The sequence below is a fragment of the Arvicanthis niloticus genome, chromosome 1 (assembly GCF_011762505.2).
Source record: "Arvicanthis niloticus isolate mArvNil1 chromosome 1, mArvNil1.pat.X, whole genome shotgun sequence".
In the NCBI taxonomy this organism is placed as follows: Eukaryota; Metazoa; Chordata; class Mammalia; order Rodentia; family Muridae; genus Arvicanthis; species Arvicanthis niloticus.
Genome location: NC_047658.1, coordinates 7,366,692 through 7,382,233, shown reverse-complemented (window position 1 = coordinate 7,382,233; position 15,542 = coordinate 7,366,692). Strand labels below are relative to the sequence as shown.

Here is a 15,542-nt window from a genome sequence, read left to right as displayed (position 1 = left end):
TGCTGCCTCTGCCTCCCCTGCCTCTGCTCCTCCTCCTTCCCCAGCCCCTCACTGCCTCCTGAGCTTGCATATCTTCCTGGGGACACTCCTCCACCTCCAGTGCAACATGGCCTTGCCTGCCTCCTCTGCTCTGCTGCCCTGGAGGCTTCCAGTGGACACCCCCACCCCACCCCCCAAAAAACTCTTCCTACAAGTATTCAGGGAACAGTCTCCCAACTCTCTCCCTTCTTTCTGCTTCTCATTTTCTTTGCCCACCCTCCAGAGCTACTTTAAGCCGGAGCTGGACAGTGAACCCAGCCCCTGCTCCCCAAGAGCTGGACAGTGAACCCAACCCCTGCTCCCCCAGAGCTGGACAGTGAACCTAACCCCTGCTCCCCCAGAGCTGGACAGTGAACCTAACCCCTGCTCCCCCAGAGCTGGACAGTGAACCCAACCCCTGTTCCCCCAGAGCTGGACAGTGAACCCAACCCCTGCTCCCCCAGAGCTGGACAGTGAACCTAACCCCTGCTCCCCCAGAGCTGGACAGTGAACCCAACCCCTGTTCCCCCAGAGCTGGACAGTGAACCCAACCCCTGCTCCCCCAGAGCTGGACAGTGAACCCAACCCCTGATCCCCCAGAGCCGGACAGTGAACCCAACCCCTGCTCCCCCAGAGCTGGACAGTGAACCCAACCCCTGCTCCCCCAGAGCTGGACAGTGAACCCAACCCCTGCTCCCCCAGAGCTGGACAGTGAACCCAACCCCTGCACCCCCAGAGCTGGACAGTGAACCCAACCCCTGATCCCCCAGAGCTGGACAGTGAACCTAACCCCCACTTCCCCAGACTTTGGGGGAGGGCAAGGCACTATTTGGCAGCCTTTCTCTCTTTGAATTCTTCTAAAACTGAATCTGTAAGCAGCTCCACTAAGCACTGTGTCCTTGCCCTTCCCCTCCCCACAGGGTGATGCCGAGTTCAACCGCATCATGAGTGTGGTCGACCCCAACCATAGCGGCCTCGTGACCTTCCAAGCCTTCATTGACTTCATGTCGAGGGAGACCACAGACACAGACACAGCTGATCAGGTCATCGCCTCCTTCAAGGTCCTGGCAGGGGACAAGGTGAGCAAGGCCCACAGAAGCACTGGCCACCAGTGGCCAAAACTTGAGCCAGCACTGGGTACTAGGTCAGGTGGGCCAGATCGGTTGGCTCAGAGTTCTGTCCTCTGTCTCCAGAACTTCATCACTGCCGAGGAGCTGCGGAGAGAGCTGCCCCCAGACCAGGCTGAGTACTGCATCGCCCGCATGGCACCCTACCAGGGGCCTGATGCCACTCCTGGAGCCCTTGACTACAAGTCCTTCTCCACAGCCCTCTATGGGGAGAGCGACCTGTGAGGCCCTCAGCCACCCTGAACAGAGACTCCCTTGGCCTCCTGGAGGGGCTGAGGAGCCCTGCCCCCACCCTGACTCTGTATCTATGCAAAGAGCTCTTTGTGGTCCTTCTAGGGGGCAGGCAGGGAGGAGCTAGGCAGGCCTCTCTTTCCCAGTATTGTAGGGGAGGGAGGTTTGACATCAGCACTTCTGGTCTGCTAAATATATATATATATATGCTGTGTTATGGGTTCTTAGCCTATATGGAAGGGACAGCGGACCCCTGGGCCCTGTCTGTGCCCCAGAGATACTTTTCTAAACCCAGGTCCCTTCTGCCCCTGAGGCCCCTTCAAAGCCTCTCACATCCAGGCCAAAGCCCCATGTGCCTTGTCTAGGAACAGCCTGCCCTAAGAAGTCCAGCAGAGGGCACCTAGCTCCCTGGACCAGACTGTAGTGGCTCCTCCCACCTCCCCCGGCCCTGTGATCACCAGGAACAGAGGACCTGCCATAACCCCTCCCTCTCTGCCTCAGGAGTGGCTGCTGGGGCAGTCAGCCCCAGCCTACCTGGCCTTGTTTCACCTGGGCTCTGAGTCTCAGATTTTCTAAGGACCAAAACCAACAAAACACAAAGAATGGAACAGAAATAAACAAACAAAAAATCATTTAAAAAAAAAAAAAAGGAAAAAAAAAACTTAAAAAAAAAAAAAAAACCTATAAAAAAAAACCTAAAAACTTCCAGAGAATTACTATTTACTTTATTAACTTACGGATTTATTATATAAATATATATCCATCTAGCTGCATATCTCTGCCACCTCTCTCACTCTCATAATGAAGACATAGCTGATTCGATGCCCTCCCCAGTCCCCTCCTGATTTTCCCCTTGTGGCGGTGGGCAGGGGTCTCTGGGGACCTCCTGAGGTGGAGGTGGGCTGCTGGCCTGCCTGCCTGGTCGTTAATGGGTTTCTCTCCACCCACCCCCTTGAGTTTATTCTGATTGATTTTTATTTTCTTGGTTTCTGGATAAACCACCCTCTGGGGATGGGAGAATAAAACATGTAATATTTTTAAGAAGGACTCTGGTGTCATCTTCTCCCTGTATCCCTGTTCATGCCCCAGGGGGCTGGCAGTGCCACTGGCCCAGTGCTTATGTGTGGGTTGTGGGCACAGGCTTCAGAAGGAAGGAAGGCAGTTCTATTTGGGATGGCTCTGGCTCACAATCCCAGCATTTGTGAGGCCAGCCATGGCTACAGAGCCAGAAGACAGACACCATAGCCACCACCTGTGTGATGGAAACTTGAGCAGGCACTTGCTTCCATGTTCAGCTTCTGTCACTGGCACCAAGCAGGGCAGCAGGGTGGCCTCCCTCAGCTTCAAACCTATGAGAAGGTAGCCACTTCCGACCACTGAAGAGAAAGAAGAGACGGCCTTGAGGCAGAGGCTTTGGGATGCTGCTAGAGCAGCTACCCTGTCCACTATACTTCCTCGGGCCAGCTCACCTGTTTGTGGGTCAGGCAGACGACCCCCTCGCCGCCATCCAGGTGTTGGCAGCAGTGGCCTGTGTGTGTGGGAGGCCAGGGTGAGTATGCAGCACCAGCCCTGAGGTACGCCCTGCCACACGCCCCTGCCAGGAGTAGCACTCACGGAAGATGCAGGTGAGCCGGGCTGCACAGCACACGAAGCGCTCGAAGTCTACACGGAGCCGGCTGTCCCGGTAGCGGCTAGTGAGGGACTGGGTCAGTTGGTTGTTCAGGTGGAAGCCTACAAGGAGGCGGCCTTGTTGAGTGTGTTTACAGCATTCCACACGTGGTGTTGCTTTTCATTTTAATGTTGGGGGTAGGTGTGTGTGGTATGTTCACTTGTGCAGGCACGTGTACACATGGAAGCATCTTCCTTAATCACTCCTTATGTATTGAGGCAGAGTCTCACTGAGATCCACAACTCAAACCAGTTTGTTTAACTTCCTCTGGAGATCACTTGGCCTTCACATGGGTGCTGGGGATCTGAACTCTGGCCCTCACACGTTAGTTGCGGGTACCTTACCTAAGCCACATTCCTGTGTGCTGTTTTGTGCTGCATTGTTTGAAAGAAGCTGGCCTCCAATTCCTTTTACATAGCCAAGGACAGTCACCAGCTCCTGAGTCTCCTGCCCCCTCCTTCCAGGTGCCAGGAGTTCAGCCTGTGGTTTATGTGGTACTTGATATAGAACTCCGGGCCTCCAGCATGCTAGATGGACACCCTCCAGCTGATCTGGGGGTTTTGTTGCTGTTTTGGAGTGTTGGGGATGGAACTCCAGGGCCCTTGCACAGGCTAAGCAAATGTTCTCTCCACTGTACTTGCCCGCAGCCCCTCGCTGGTAGACTAGGCAGCGGCTGTCCCACTGAGCCACGTCCACAGCCCTTTGTGAATCTAATGTGACACTTAGTTGCTTAGGCTGCCTCTCAAGGTGCTGACGGGTGCAGCTTCAAGGTTGCTCCAGAGGTTGAAGGACTCTCTTCCTGCCTGGGGACTGGAGAACACTGCTGCATGACTCCTCGTCTGAGCCCACACCTAAAGTCTAGACATTGGCTCTGCCACATCTGTTGTAGAATCACAATGCAACTGGCTTCTAGAGGACCAAGGCCTAAGGACTTGTCTCTCTCAGCTTCCACATGCCCCATACTGTCTCAGAGATAACTGCACAAGTTTGCATCGTGCCTCATTCAACAAATGTTACACACCATGCCCAGAGCTAGGTGACCTGAGGCAGGTCAGTGTCCCTCTGGTGTTGATGTACCCTTGAGTATTGGGATATGCTGGCCCAGGATTGAGGGGAAACCTGACTAGATGGCAGTGAAAGGACCCCAAGAGCCCTCGGTCAACCTGTTAGAATTGCTGAGAATTCCCCCGCAGACGTCTTCAGACTCCCGTCCAAAACAGCCTTTAGCATGTGCCAGGCACTCCAGGACGAATGGACGGATGGTCCAGTGAGTTCCCGACCTCCCCTCTGTCCTGTGTCCACTGCTTTAGTTCAGCACCCTGGCCCCAGCCTTCTACTGTGATGCCTTGCGATCCTGTCTTACATGTTCCTGGACACTGCCAACTGTTCCACCCCCTGCCTGTCCTGGCTTCTACTTAGTGGTCAGATGAACCCAGCTAGAGGCATGGATCTGTCTTCTGGAATCTCGATGTTTCCACCCTACCATATGTTTCCCCATGGCTTAGGGTGGGATTTCCTTCCTCTGCTGTAAACGCAATAGCTTCAGAAGGTGCTTTAGGGTATCTGTGGTGTTCTGAGGCTGTCCAGTGACATCCTGAGGGCTCCTTGCCACACTACACATTAGCTGTGTCACAGATAAGAGCAGTCAGAGCCTCCCCAGAAGGAAATTGGCACTGGGCCTTGTGCCAGCCCATTAAGGACGGCCACAGCTGAGGGGTGCAGACAAGAATTTGAGGACTGAGTGCTGTCCCTACAGTCATCCCAGGTCCCCAGCCACACCTGCGGCAGTCAGTGCCAGCCTCAGTTCACAGGAGTTCATTGTCCCAGAGGCATCTTCATCGAACTTGTCAAATGTGGCCTGGAGGATGGAGAAGCAGGTGGGAGTCAGTATCACAAGTCCAGCCCCAGAGTGATGCTCTCGCACCTTGAAGTAGCTAAGAGAGGGCCTCTGAGGCCCAACAGGCTGGCCTCCAGCCGCAGCTCCCCTGGCTTCTGGGTGGGCACCACTCTGTACCTGTATCTGTGAGAAGGGACAAGCTCCCAGGCTGTTGGGAACAAGTTCAAATCCATCTACCCACAAAGGCTAGGGAGGACTCCAAGGAGTTATCACTATGATCAGTCCTGGGAGCCTTCAGCTTCTCCCGTGAAGGAGTACCCTAAGCAGAGGCTCCTCGGAGGGAAGGTGACAAGCCTGTGGTCAATCCCCTGGCAAGGAAGAAGCTGCGTTGGGTGTTGGACTTCCAACAGGAACCAAAGGCAGCTCCAGATCACTGCATTTAGTACCCTCAGAGGGCCACCATAGGATGACAGGGATTTTATATCCACCTCACTCCTAAATTGACAGTGCCCCCTTGGTGGCCCACAAGATATCAGTGTCTAGAAGAAGGCACCTGCTCTCAACCCTCACCTACATGTTGTGACAGGAGATGGCCCCAGATCACAACCCTCACATACCTGCCATGACAGGAGATGGCCCCAGAGTTCCTGGAAGTGGTGTAGAGCCAATCTTTGCCCTCGCTGTAGTGAGGACACCTAGTTACAATCAATGTCTCCTCAAAGGCAAGGGAAAACCCCAGCATCCCTGTCCCTCCTCCCCATACACTGCCCCACGTACCCCAAAACACTGTACAAGCTGTTCACAGGTCCTAAGCCCAATCTCTCCAGGGGTCCTGGTGTTGGCCCTAGCTGCAAAAAAGAAATCCAGCAGCCCTTGCATGTAGGCCAACATTGCAAGAGCTTTGCAGACTAACTCCCTGCAGTGGTCATTTTGTAGAAACAGGTGCTGAGAGTTCATGCCTGCAAAACCAACCAAGCTGGGTTCTATGTCTCTGCTCCCACCTCTCAGAGGAGGTGGGCGGGGCTGCGAGTGATCATGGCCCTCACATAACCAGGTAGGAAGTCCTAGTTCTTGTGCCTGGACCCCTAGCTTCACACAGAGAAGCTCTATAGGTTCTGTGCTCCAGTTGCAAGGGCCCCCACCTCAACCTTCAGCCAAACTCACCAGGCTCCAGAGCAATGCTTATTAGTGTCTGCAACTGAAGAGCATTGAGTTCTTCCTCCTGAGCAGGAGAGAACCCCTTGTGAGGCTACCCGATCAAAACAGCCAGTTGACAATCTACCCCGGGCTCCTTAGTGCTGAGGGCGTGTCTGTGGCTGCCTTCTTAGGGTTTAGCTAGAAGAAGCAGGCCTGTCCCCCGAGTGGTCAGGACGGTGGTGAGAGACACACTTCGAGAGCCCACCGTGGGCAAATGACAGAGGAAAACACTCCGGAAAGACGGGTTTGAGTCTGACAGGAGATGTGAACCTCCAGAGAAAGGAGGTGCAGACCCAGCGAAGGCCTTGAGGCAATTTGAGCATTCCCAGAACACAAGAAGAAAGCACTGTGGGAGTAAGGCAGAGACACCCCAAACCCCAGCAAAGTGGCTCAGGTTTGTAACCCCAGCATTGGGTAACCTGAAGGAGGCCAACCTGGGCTACAGGATACATAATTGTTCCTGGATATCCTGATCTACAGTGTTTGGTTTGGTTTGTGGTTTTGTTTGTTTCTTAAGACTCCTAAGGCCGGGCGGTGGTGGCGTACGCCTTTAATCCCAGCACTTGGGAGGCAGAGGCAGGCGGATTTCTGAGTTCGAGTTCGAGGCCAGCCTGGTCTACAGAGTGAGTTCCAGGACAGCCAAGGCTACACAGAGAAACCCTGTCTCGAAAAACAAAACAAAACAAAAAGACACCTAAGGAGAGAGGGGAGCTCAGTATCATTTGGCGGGGCACCCCCAGTCCCCGACTCTTCTCACCTCTCCAGCCAGTTCCAAAAATAGCTGTGCCAACTCCAGCTCCAGGGGCTTGTAGGGGGCCTGTGGGGTGGAGGAGTTCAGTTCCTTACCGAAGCCCTGCCCGCCCTCTGAGTCCTGTCCCGGAGCACAGCAGTCCTCACCTGGAGGGCGTCCAGGTCTGCGCTAATCACGTCATCAATCTCCCTGCAAATTACAGAAGAAGGGAGGCATTTGGGCGGGAGTATCAGCAGAGGAAGTGGGTACAGTCAAAGGGCAGTGGGTTTTGGGGAGAGGGGGCAATCCCTGGGTAGGGCGGGGTTGGGGATGCAGGGGCAGGGATTTGTGATCCCTGGGCGGGGCTTGGTGCCAGGGGCGGAGCCTATGATTCTAGATTGAGGTGTCTGGGCAGGGGTCAGAGTGCCCCTGGTAAGTCTTGGGGAGGAGGGCACCGACTCACACTGCTGTGTGGCTGCGCTCCGAGAAGATGCGCAGCGTGAAGTCGGCTTCATCGCCCACACGCGAGGCGCTGGGTACCACCAGATAGTGGCCGGGCGGCAGGCGGCAGCGGCGGCTCACGTCGCGGCGGGCGCAGAAAACCGAACGGTCGGCGCGCAGCAGTCCCGGTAAGAGCGCGCGGCTGCGCGGGGAGTCCCAGAGTCCCAGCAGCTGTGGGCGGGACGCCATGACCACCACTCACCCATGACCAGCTCCCACCCAACCCTCTGATATCCCCTGCCATTCCCCACATACACCCAGACTGTCTGGCCCAGCCCTCCCGAGTTCCCAGGCTGCCTGCACTGGTCCACCAAGCCCTAGGGTGGGTCTGGAGCCGCATCTGATACCCACCTCCTCCGGAATCTGCAGGAAGAAAACACCAACGGAATGAGGGCTGGGGAGCTCGCAGATTTCCTTCCTGCCCCTCCACACCTCTCACACCCCTCCTTCTTTGTGGACCCTTAATATTTCCTCATCTCTGACCTAGTTCCCTGTAACCCCTCCCCCAACCTTTTCCTTTCCACCTGTGCGCTCATCCCTTCTTTGTCCCTTTGGTTTCCCTCCTGCCCTTTGACCCTCAACCTGTTTCTCTCCCTGTACCTGAGTCCCTCTCTCCAATGATCTCTGCAGTGGCACTCCTCTTTGAACCCCCAGTACACTCCTGCCCGTAATGGTGCCCTTGTGACCCTCTGCCTCTCCATACCCTCAACTTGACCTTGGCCTCACCTGGAATACGTGGAAACCCACAGTGAGGTAGGTGAGACCCTTGGCCCTCAGACACCGCCGGTTACGCTGGATGAGTGACAGCAAGACCGTGCACTTGGGGACCCGGCCTCCTCTCGCTGGGCCCCGTGCCCCTGCTGCTCCCCAGCCTCCCCAGGGCCCCTCTTCATCATCATCATCCTCTTCCTCATCAGGTTCCAGCAGTGTCAGCCGGAACTGGGGATTGGTCCAGAAGTTTTCTGACAGAAAAGAAGGTGGTGGAATTTTCCACCCTGCCACACGCTTCACCCAAGTTTGCTTCTCAGGGATCCCCAGGCCTCACCAGCACTGGGCTGGCTCCCACCGGAGTTGAAGCCTCGCACCCAGCGGCCCTGGAAGATGTGGATGTGCCAGCCGCCACCAGCAGGGCTGGGGCCCAACACCTCAGGGCTCAGTGAGCAAATCTGGACTGTGTTGAAGTGTGTGAGGAAGTCTTGAAGCTCCATCCTGGAAAGCACCAACCATGAGAAGTGCCCAGGCACCCCAGAGCCCAGCTTGAGGGACCCCAGAAGTACACATCACCACAAAGCTCCCAGATCCTTAAATACTGTCGAATAACTTCCAATCTCCAGAAACCATGAAACCTTCAGGCCATGCCAAGGTCTCCAAGTCCTGACAAATACCCCAGCACTAGAAGGACTCACAAATGCCTCTCAATATCTTCAAATAGGGCTGGGAAGATGGCTGCGCCAATAAAAGCTATTGCTGTACAAACCTGGCAGCGTGAGTGAGTTCGACTTTAGTGTCTGTCCCACAGTGGAAGGAGAGGACTGACTCCTCTCACAGGGTCAATAGAGAAATATAAAACTAGGGGAATAGTTTTAACATATATATATTTAAAGCCCCAAATGTCACCAAGCCTCCCCAGATCACCGTAAATATGGTTCTGTTCCCATTAAACCTCCCAAAATAACTGACTCCAAATTCCTTTAGATCCCCTCATGCCTGCAGTTCCAGCCTTGCCCTTGGGGAGGCTGAGGTCAAAAGATTGCCATGAGTCTGGGGCTAGCCTGGTCTACATAGTGAGTTTGGGGCTAACCTAATCTCAGTGTTCTCCCTCTGAAAACAATGTCCTTTATAGACATGGCCCATCCATCCCTTGAGTTTCTTTGTGTCCTTTCTGGCCCTGTGTTCTAAGGCTCCTCTCCCAGCGGGGCCCCCCACAGGTAGAGTCCCTTAAGAACTCACCAGAACTCGCCATCCTCCTTTTTCACAAGCAGGGCATCTCGCCACTCAGAGGGAAGCATGTCCCAGCGTGGGCAGCTGAGGAGACCAATGTGAGAGGAAGACATGTGGGGCCACACCCGCTGGTCACGCCCCCACCCACCCCAAGCCCATCCCACCTGTCACTCCAGGGCCCGGACCACTCCACGCGGCCCCAGGGGTTCCTCAGCCGCAGCAGCCGCACCTTGGTGAAGCCCAGAGACATCTGAAGACAATGTCATCCGTGAGGGTGGTGTGGGGACATCATTACAGAGGATAGAGTTAGCCTAGTCCACCTAGGACTAGGATTGACTCACCTTGTGCGTGCCCGTGACAGAATAAGCATGTCCCTTCACCAGCCCTTCATCTGTGCGGATCTCACCTTGATCACTCTGGAGGAGGTCAAGATTGTGAGCCTCGGGTGGGGGATAGAAGCATCTCTCCCTAGCCTCCCAACCCAGCCTCATGCTTCCAACCCAGGAACTCTCCAAGCAGCATAAAAGGCCAAGGGAGGGTGCTGGGGTGAACAGTTGGAGTGACAGAAAGGAGATGGAGGGGGCCAGGACTCTGCATTACAAGACTGGGATCCCAATGGCACGGAAGGCTGGTACGGAAAGATCATAAACTCAAGGCCAGTGTGGGTAACTTAGTCCCTGCCTCCAAATGAACTGTAAACATGGAGGGGGTGGAGGGATGTAGCTTACATGTAGAACATGGCCTAGAATCTACCATTGAGGATCGGGCGTGGGCGGAGCAACAGCAGAAGGTAGGTAAGACACTGGACGCCAGGCTCCCCTCCCACCTCATCCCCGACTATGCTGGTCTGGTGGAGGTCCACACGGGAGGGAGCTCGGCTCTCACCAGAGCGGTGGCACCCACAAGGGACTCTTTGGCCAATGCGTGGCGAAGGGCAGCAAAGACACCTGGAGTGTTTTGTCTCAAGTAGAGGACCTCACCCACGCCGCCTGTAAAGTCCACAAAAGCCTCGTTCATGTGGCCTCCTCGCATTACCTCGTAGGAGCCGTGGAGCCTGTTGGAGCAGGTAGAGGTGGGTCTGACGTACACAGGGACATCTGGGGCCTGGGAGCTCTATCAGGGTAGGGGTCCCCAGGACCTAGCCCCAATTGTGTGTATGTGTATATAATGTTTATATGTATGTGTTTTGCCTGCATGTATGTCTGTGCACCACATGTCGTGTGTGCAGTGTCGGTGAAGGCCTCAGATCCCTGGTACTGAAGTTAGACACAGTTGTGACTGGGAATAAAACCCAGGTCTTCTGGAAGAGCAACTAGTGATCGTAACACTTAGCCATCTCTGCAGATTCCGAACTCCCATCCCCATCCCTCCCTTGTCTTTGAGACAGGGTCTCATTATGTAGTTCTGACTGAGCAAGAACTCACTCTGTAGAGCACATTTGCCCCAAAGTCCCAGAGATCCACCTGCCTCTGCTCTCAGAGTGCTAAAAACAAAGATGTCCTCTCCCATGTTCAGCTAATTGGGTGGTTCAGTTGTTTTGTTTTGTTTTGCTGGGACATGATATCACTATGCATCTCAGTCTGCCCTCAAACTTGCAATCCTCCTGCCTCAGGGTACTCAGTACTACTATGATTATAGCTGTAGGCTACCATGCCTGGCTCAATCCCTGAACTATTCAGAGATGAGGTGGGGGACTCTGACACATGCTAGGCCTGTGATCTCTAGGGTCCATGAAACTATGCAGTCTGGAAGCCATGGAAGGAGCCGGCCAGAATTCTCAACCTTCCATGAACCTTAGAGGCTCTGGAAGCCTGTGAAGGCAATGCCTATGGGGACTTGTCGGGCCTTCCAGCGCCTGAGATGGGAAAGGATGGGCTGTGGACGTCTCAAAGGACCATGAGAGACGGTGTAAGGTTAAAGGCCCTTGAGGGAATAAGATTTGGCAAATCCAGGACCTGACAGATGGGTGGGACTTCAGGATCCTTGGGAAATATGAGTATCAATGGGGTTTTAGGAATGTTTGTGGAAAATGTCAGAAGGCCTAAAAATCGAAGATTCTGCTGGGTAGTGGCACTCATCTTTAATCCCAACATCCAGGAGGCAGAGGCAGGCAGATGTCTGTGAGTTTGAGATCAGCCTGGTCTACAGAGTAAGTTCCAGGACAGCCAGAACTACACAGAGAAACCCTGTCTTGAAGAACCAAAAATAAATAAATGAATGAATAAATAAATAAGGTTAGAAGATTCATAGTTTGAATCTTATGTCTCAGTGGTAGAGCCCCTGCCTAGACTCCCCCAGGGAGGGGCTGGGGGCGTGGCTCAGTGGTAAAGCTCCAGCCTAGACTCCCCCAGGGAGGGGCTGGGGGCGTGGCACACCATGCACAAGATCATGGGTTCCATCTCCAGCACACACACACACTCTCTTCCTAAATTTAGTCAGGGGTTGTATTCTATGTACATAAGAGCCCAACAAAGGAGGATTATGAGTTCGAGGCCAACGTGACCTACATAGAGACACTAGGTGAGTGCGTAAAGGTTCGATGCAGCTAGTTGATAGACGGCTGACCAAGCAAACATGAAACCCTGGGCTCGATCCCTAGCACCACATAAACCTGGTGTGGTGGCACACACCTATAACCCCAGCACTTCTGAGGTAGAGGCAAGACCCTCAGTTCAAGGTCTCCCTTGGCTACACAGCTAATTCCTGAACAAGCTAGTCTGTATGAAACCCTTTCTCAATAAAATATAAAAATAAAATACCAAAAAATGAAGGTTCTTCCGGGAGAGTGTGGTGACACTAGGTAGGGCAGTGGCGGCTATGACTTGATCAAGGGTCTTAGGCTGGGTGTCTGGAGGACCCCCCGATGTCAGTACTCCATATGGCTTGGGCATATTCTTCCGGCTGCAGCTGGGAGGGGGTGGGGCTTTGGGAGGGGGTGGAGTCCTTACTTGGCATAGGCCTTTTCCAGTAGAGGGGCCCAGAACTCGTTCCTTTGTTCCGAGCGCACGAACATCAGCTTCCCCTCACGCACAGGCAGTTTGTCGTCTACCACCACATCCACCCAGCGGCCAAACTGCCAGAGCTAGTGGGAAAAAACAAACAGGGCAGGAGCAGGCTCGGCTTCCAGACCCTTCCTGAATCCTACCTCCAACCCCCACTTCTGCCTTCCACTTCCCAAGTTCTGGAATTCCTGTCCCCCTGAGCTGGGGTGGGGACATAATGGTAACTGTGAAGCCTATGTCATCATGCTACCATGGGGGAAACTGAGGCACGGAGAGAGGAAATGAGCTCTACCTGAAAATGGAAGACCCCTGCGTAGCCATCTTGGAAACCTTGTCCAGGGGGGACCACCCGGTACAGGAGTCTAGGGTACAGCGTGAGGGAGGCAGCAGCTGCAAGAAGCCAGCAGTTTCCTGGGAGGAGGAGAGAGTCTTAGATTAGCTAAGAGGGGACCAGAGACTAGCAAACTGAAGAAAGAAGACAGAGGAGTGGAGCTTTTCAAGTCCTGGGTCTGGGCGCTCCTGATGGTCACATGGGGGCTCACCCAAGCTTCCCTGGCACACATCTGTTCTGCTCATGTCTTCACAGATGAACTGGGGCTCAGCACAAAACTCCTGGAAGATTGGGGTTCCAGCAAACCCAGGTAAGGGAAAGCCGGAGCAATGGAGAAGTCAGAGACCTGGGCCCCTGACACCAGTATCCCAGGTAATGAGGGCCTGCAACCTTGGGAAGGTCTGTGGGTGGCAATTCGCCTACCTGGATCCCCCTGAAACCCATGGCCGAGTCTGCCCTTATCCCTCACTCTCTTCCTCAGAACCAGGGTTCTAGACCCCAGCCTGCCTCCTTTACACCCACAGGTCCATGTCCTGGCCCTGATCCCTCAGACTCAGACTCTGGCCTTCCTCCCTCAGATCCAGGCCCTAGACTTCCTCCCTCAGACACATGAGTCCATTCCCTGGCCCTCCTCCCTCAGACCCAGGAGTCCAGGCCCTGGCCCTCCTCCCTTGGACCCAAGAATCAATAATCCAGGCCGCACCCTTCCTCCCTCAGACCCAGGTCCCAGCCCAGCCCCACTTTACATGGGGCCTCTTCCATTCCACCCCTTTGGCCTTCTCTGAGTCAGGTCCCAGCTTGTCATAGCCAAGGGCATCAGGGCCAGCAGGGAAGCAAGGGTCACGAAACAAGATCCCGGAATCCAGGCAAGCTGTTCGGATGGCTTCGTAGTTCTGGCCTTTAAAGAGCTGTGGGCCCCCAGCTCCAGCTCCGGCCCCGTCATCCACCAGCTGGATGGTGACCTTCCTGCTGCCACTCTCCATGTGGACACTCTGGGCACACAGATGGACCCAAGCCCTTTAACCTCCTGAGTCATGAGGCGGGGCTTCTGCTCCATTTGTACCCCGTTGGGGGTCTTTAGGCATCGAGGAGCATTCTCTCTTGTTAATATTAATTGCTGGTTTGGGGTGCGAGGGAGCAGGGACGCCTCTTCAGTGGTTTCCTCCCTGGGGCGTGGAGCCTTCAGTTGTGGCCAGTTTAGCAGCTTAATGACCAGAAGCACACAAAAGGTAGGCAGGCCTCGAAGGAGCCGCCATCACTGGGAGCGCCAGGAAGGAGGTCAGTGTGGGGGTGTGTTTCTGCATGCCTGTTCCTGTTGCCACATGTCAGCCCAACCCAGCCTCACTGGTTCCTTGGCTGCTTTGGGGTGGGGACAGTGCTGAGGACCGAACCTCCCTACATGGCAGGCAAGCATCCTCTGCACTGCTTCTCCAACCCCCTTTAACTGCTTACTTAGAGACATGGGCTCACTGAGTTTCCAAGGCTAGCCTTGGGCTCTCAAGTTCTCTTGCCTTAGGATCCCAGATGTTAGATCTACTGGTGTGACATTGTTTTGTTGGTGGTGGCTTTTGTCCTTTTGTTCCTTTGGTTTGGGTTCTTGGAGACAGACAGGGTTTCTCTGTATAGCCCTGCCTGTCCTGGAACTCACTCCATAGACCAAGCTAGCCTCAAACTCAGAGATCCATCCCCTTGCTTCTGACTCCCGAGTGCTGGGATTAAAGGTATGCACCAGTTTTTAAGGGGTGGTTAGTTTTTATTATTATTAGGTTTCATTGAGAAACCATTGTTTCACTATATAGACCCGGCTGGCCTTGAATTTACAGAGATCTACTTGCCTGAAATCAAAAGCATGTACTACTACACCAGCTTCTACATCTGATTCTGTCTCCCATCTCTGGTCCTTCTGTGTCATCTTGCAGCCCACATGTGGCCTTGGCCACTCACCTTAGCACCCTGTGTTAACATTCCTTCTGGTCTCCATCCCACAGTTACCTGGCAACAGCCAGTAGGTGTGCCTGGCTTACTATAAAAGGAGCTGTTTGCCCCTCCTCTCTTACTCTCTTACTCTCTGGCCCCTTTCTCCCCTTGGCCCTCCCCCTCTCTCCACATGTTCCTGGCCAGCCTCCCCTCTTCTCTCTATTCTCTCTGTCTCTCTGTCTCTCTGTCTCTCTCTGTCTGTCTGTCTCTCTCTCTCTCTCTCTCTCTCTCTCTCTCTCTCTCTCGTCTTCGTCTTCTCTCTCTCTCATCTTCCCTCTCTTTCATCTCCTCTCTCTCTCTTCTCCCTCCCAACTCCCCTCCCCATGCCCTAAATAAACTGTATTCTATACTATACTGTCCTGTGGCTGGTCCCTCAGGGGGAAGGGATGGCTCAGCATGGGCCCACCGAGGCACCCCTCCCACCTCACCATACCTGGCTCTACCAAACATATCCTTGGCTTGGTTTCCTTCCAGCTCACTCTGCTAGCTCTCAGGAAAGTAGACCATGGCTAGGTCACTACTGTAGGCTGACTACAGAAAATAGGTTCTTCTCTATGCTGTGAGGTTCTGCTCTGTGCTGTGAATATGTGCTCACCTGTGCCCAGGATTCTGGGGCCCCTTTCCAAACTCAGCAGGCTCTGTGAAGCAGACGAGGAGGATCCTTGGCAAGGCAGACAGACTTGCCTTTCAGTGCCTCTGGCCCTAGAGGAGCCTAGTCACTTCAGTTTTGCTGAGATGCTGACAACTCAAGCTTTCAACATCTTCCATCCAACCATTTTCCCAAACACCACAGCCAACAACAGGGGTTGTCTGAGGCAGGAGGATCAGAAGTTCTACAGTAGTCTTAGCTTATAGCAAATACTGGGCAGCCTAAACTACAAGAGACCCAGTAACGAAACAGAAAAATCCTACAGTTTTCTTCCTGTGGAGTTGCTGGGATCCTACAAAGACCTACGTGACAGGTATCTGGTTCAAGTCTCA

General features: G+C 54.2%; 2 protein-coding genes and 1 long non-coding RNA gene across 13 annotated transcripts in view; 2 read left to right on the top strand and 1 right to left on the bottom strand.

Moving 5' to 3' along the window:
• Actn4 (actinin alpha 4) overlaps positions 1 to 2,423 on the top strand; it is a 70,132-nt gene extending 67,709 nt beyond the window's left edge. For 7 of the 10 annotated variants that reach the window (XM_034519983.2, XM_034520008.2, XM_076930911.1 and 4 more), the window contains 2 exons: positions 939 to 1,097; positions 1,212 to 2,423. In XM_034519983.2, the coding sequence (XP_034375874.1) occupies positions 939 to 1,097; positions 1,212 to 1,370 (318 nt within the window). In that variant the 3' untranslated portion in view covers positions 1,371 to 2,423. Of the gene's footprint in view, positions 1 to 938 lie in introns of all 10 variants that reach the window. The other 3 variants (XM_076930881.1, XM_076930875.1, XM_076930870.1) reach the window with 1 other exon arrangement.
• On the bottom strand, positions 1,830 to 13,804 carry Capn12 (calpain 12). The gene is made up of 21 exons (XM_034520031.2): positions 13,331 to 13,804; positions 12,796 to 12,865; positions 12,546 to 12,664; positions 12,200 to 12,333; positions 10,137 to 10,305; positions 9,593 to 9,667; positions 9,416 to 9,501; positions 9,261 to 9,335; positions 8,356 to 8,519; positions 8,037 to 8,272; positions 7,662 to 7,673; positions 7,273 to 7,481; positions 6,977 to 7,019; positions 6,837 to 6,896; positions 6,047 to 6,104; positions 5,660 to 5,730; positions 5,500 to 5,562; positions 4,825 to 4,903; positions 2,991 to 3,107; positions 2,846 to 2,904; positions 1,830 to 2,752 (listed from the first exon to the last, which is right to left on the bottom strand). The coding sequence occupies exons 1-21, from the start codon at positions 13,565 to 13,567 to the stop codon at positions 2,726 to 2,728; spliced, it is 2,163 nt and encodes a 720-aa protein (XP_034375922.1). The 5' UTR covers positions 13,568 to 13,804; the 3' UTR covers positions 1,830 to 2,725.
• On the top strand, positions 7,294 to 8,366 carry LOC143441712 (uncharacterized). Of its 2 annotated transcripts, none has more exons than XR_013109340.1 (3): positions 7,294 to 7,438; positions 7,941 to 8,063; positions 8,228 to 8,366. It is a non-coding gene; the product is annotated as an uncharacterized LOC143441712 (long non-coding RNA). The 2 variants fall into 2 exon arrangements; XR_013109341.1 differs by having other exon boundaries at positions 7,298 to 7,438; positions 7,680 to 8,063.
• Positions 13,805 to 15,542: the final 1,738 nt, after the last annotated feature.

Excerpts from the sequence above, each read along its gene's own strand:
- Capn12 (XM_034520031.2), bottom strand. The coding sequence starts at position 13,567 with ATGGAGAGTGGCAGCAGGAAGGTCACCATCCAGCTGGTGGATGACGGG. Across the intron at positions 8,520-9,260 it reads AAGGAGGATGGCGAGTTCTG|GATGGAGCTTCAAGACTTCC; the intron begins GTGAGTTCTTAA and ends GGTGCTTTCCAG. Across the intron at positions 5,563-5,659 it reads AGCTTGTACAGTGTTTTGGG|CGAGGGCAAAGATTGGCTCT; the intron begins GTACGTGGGGCA and ends TCCTCACTACAG.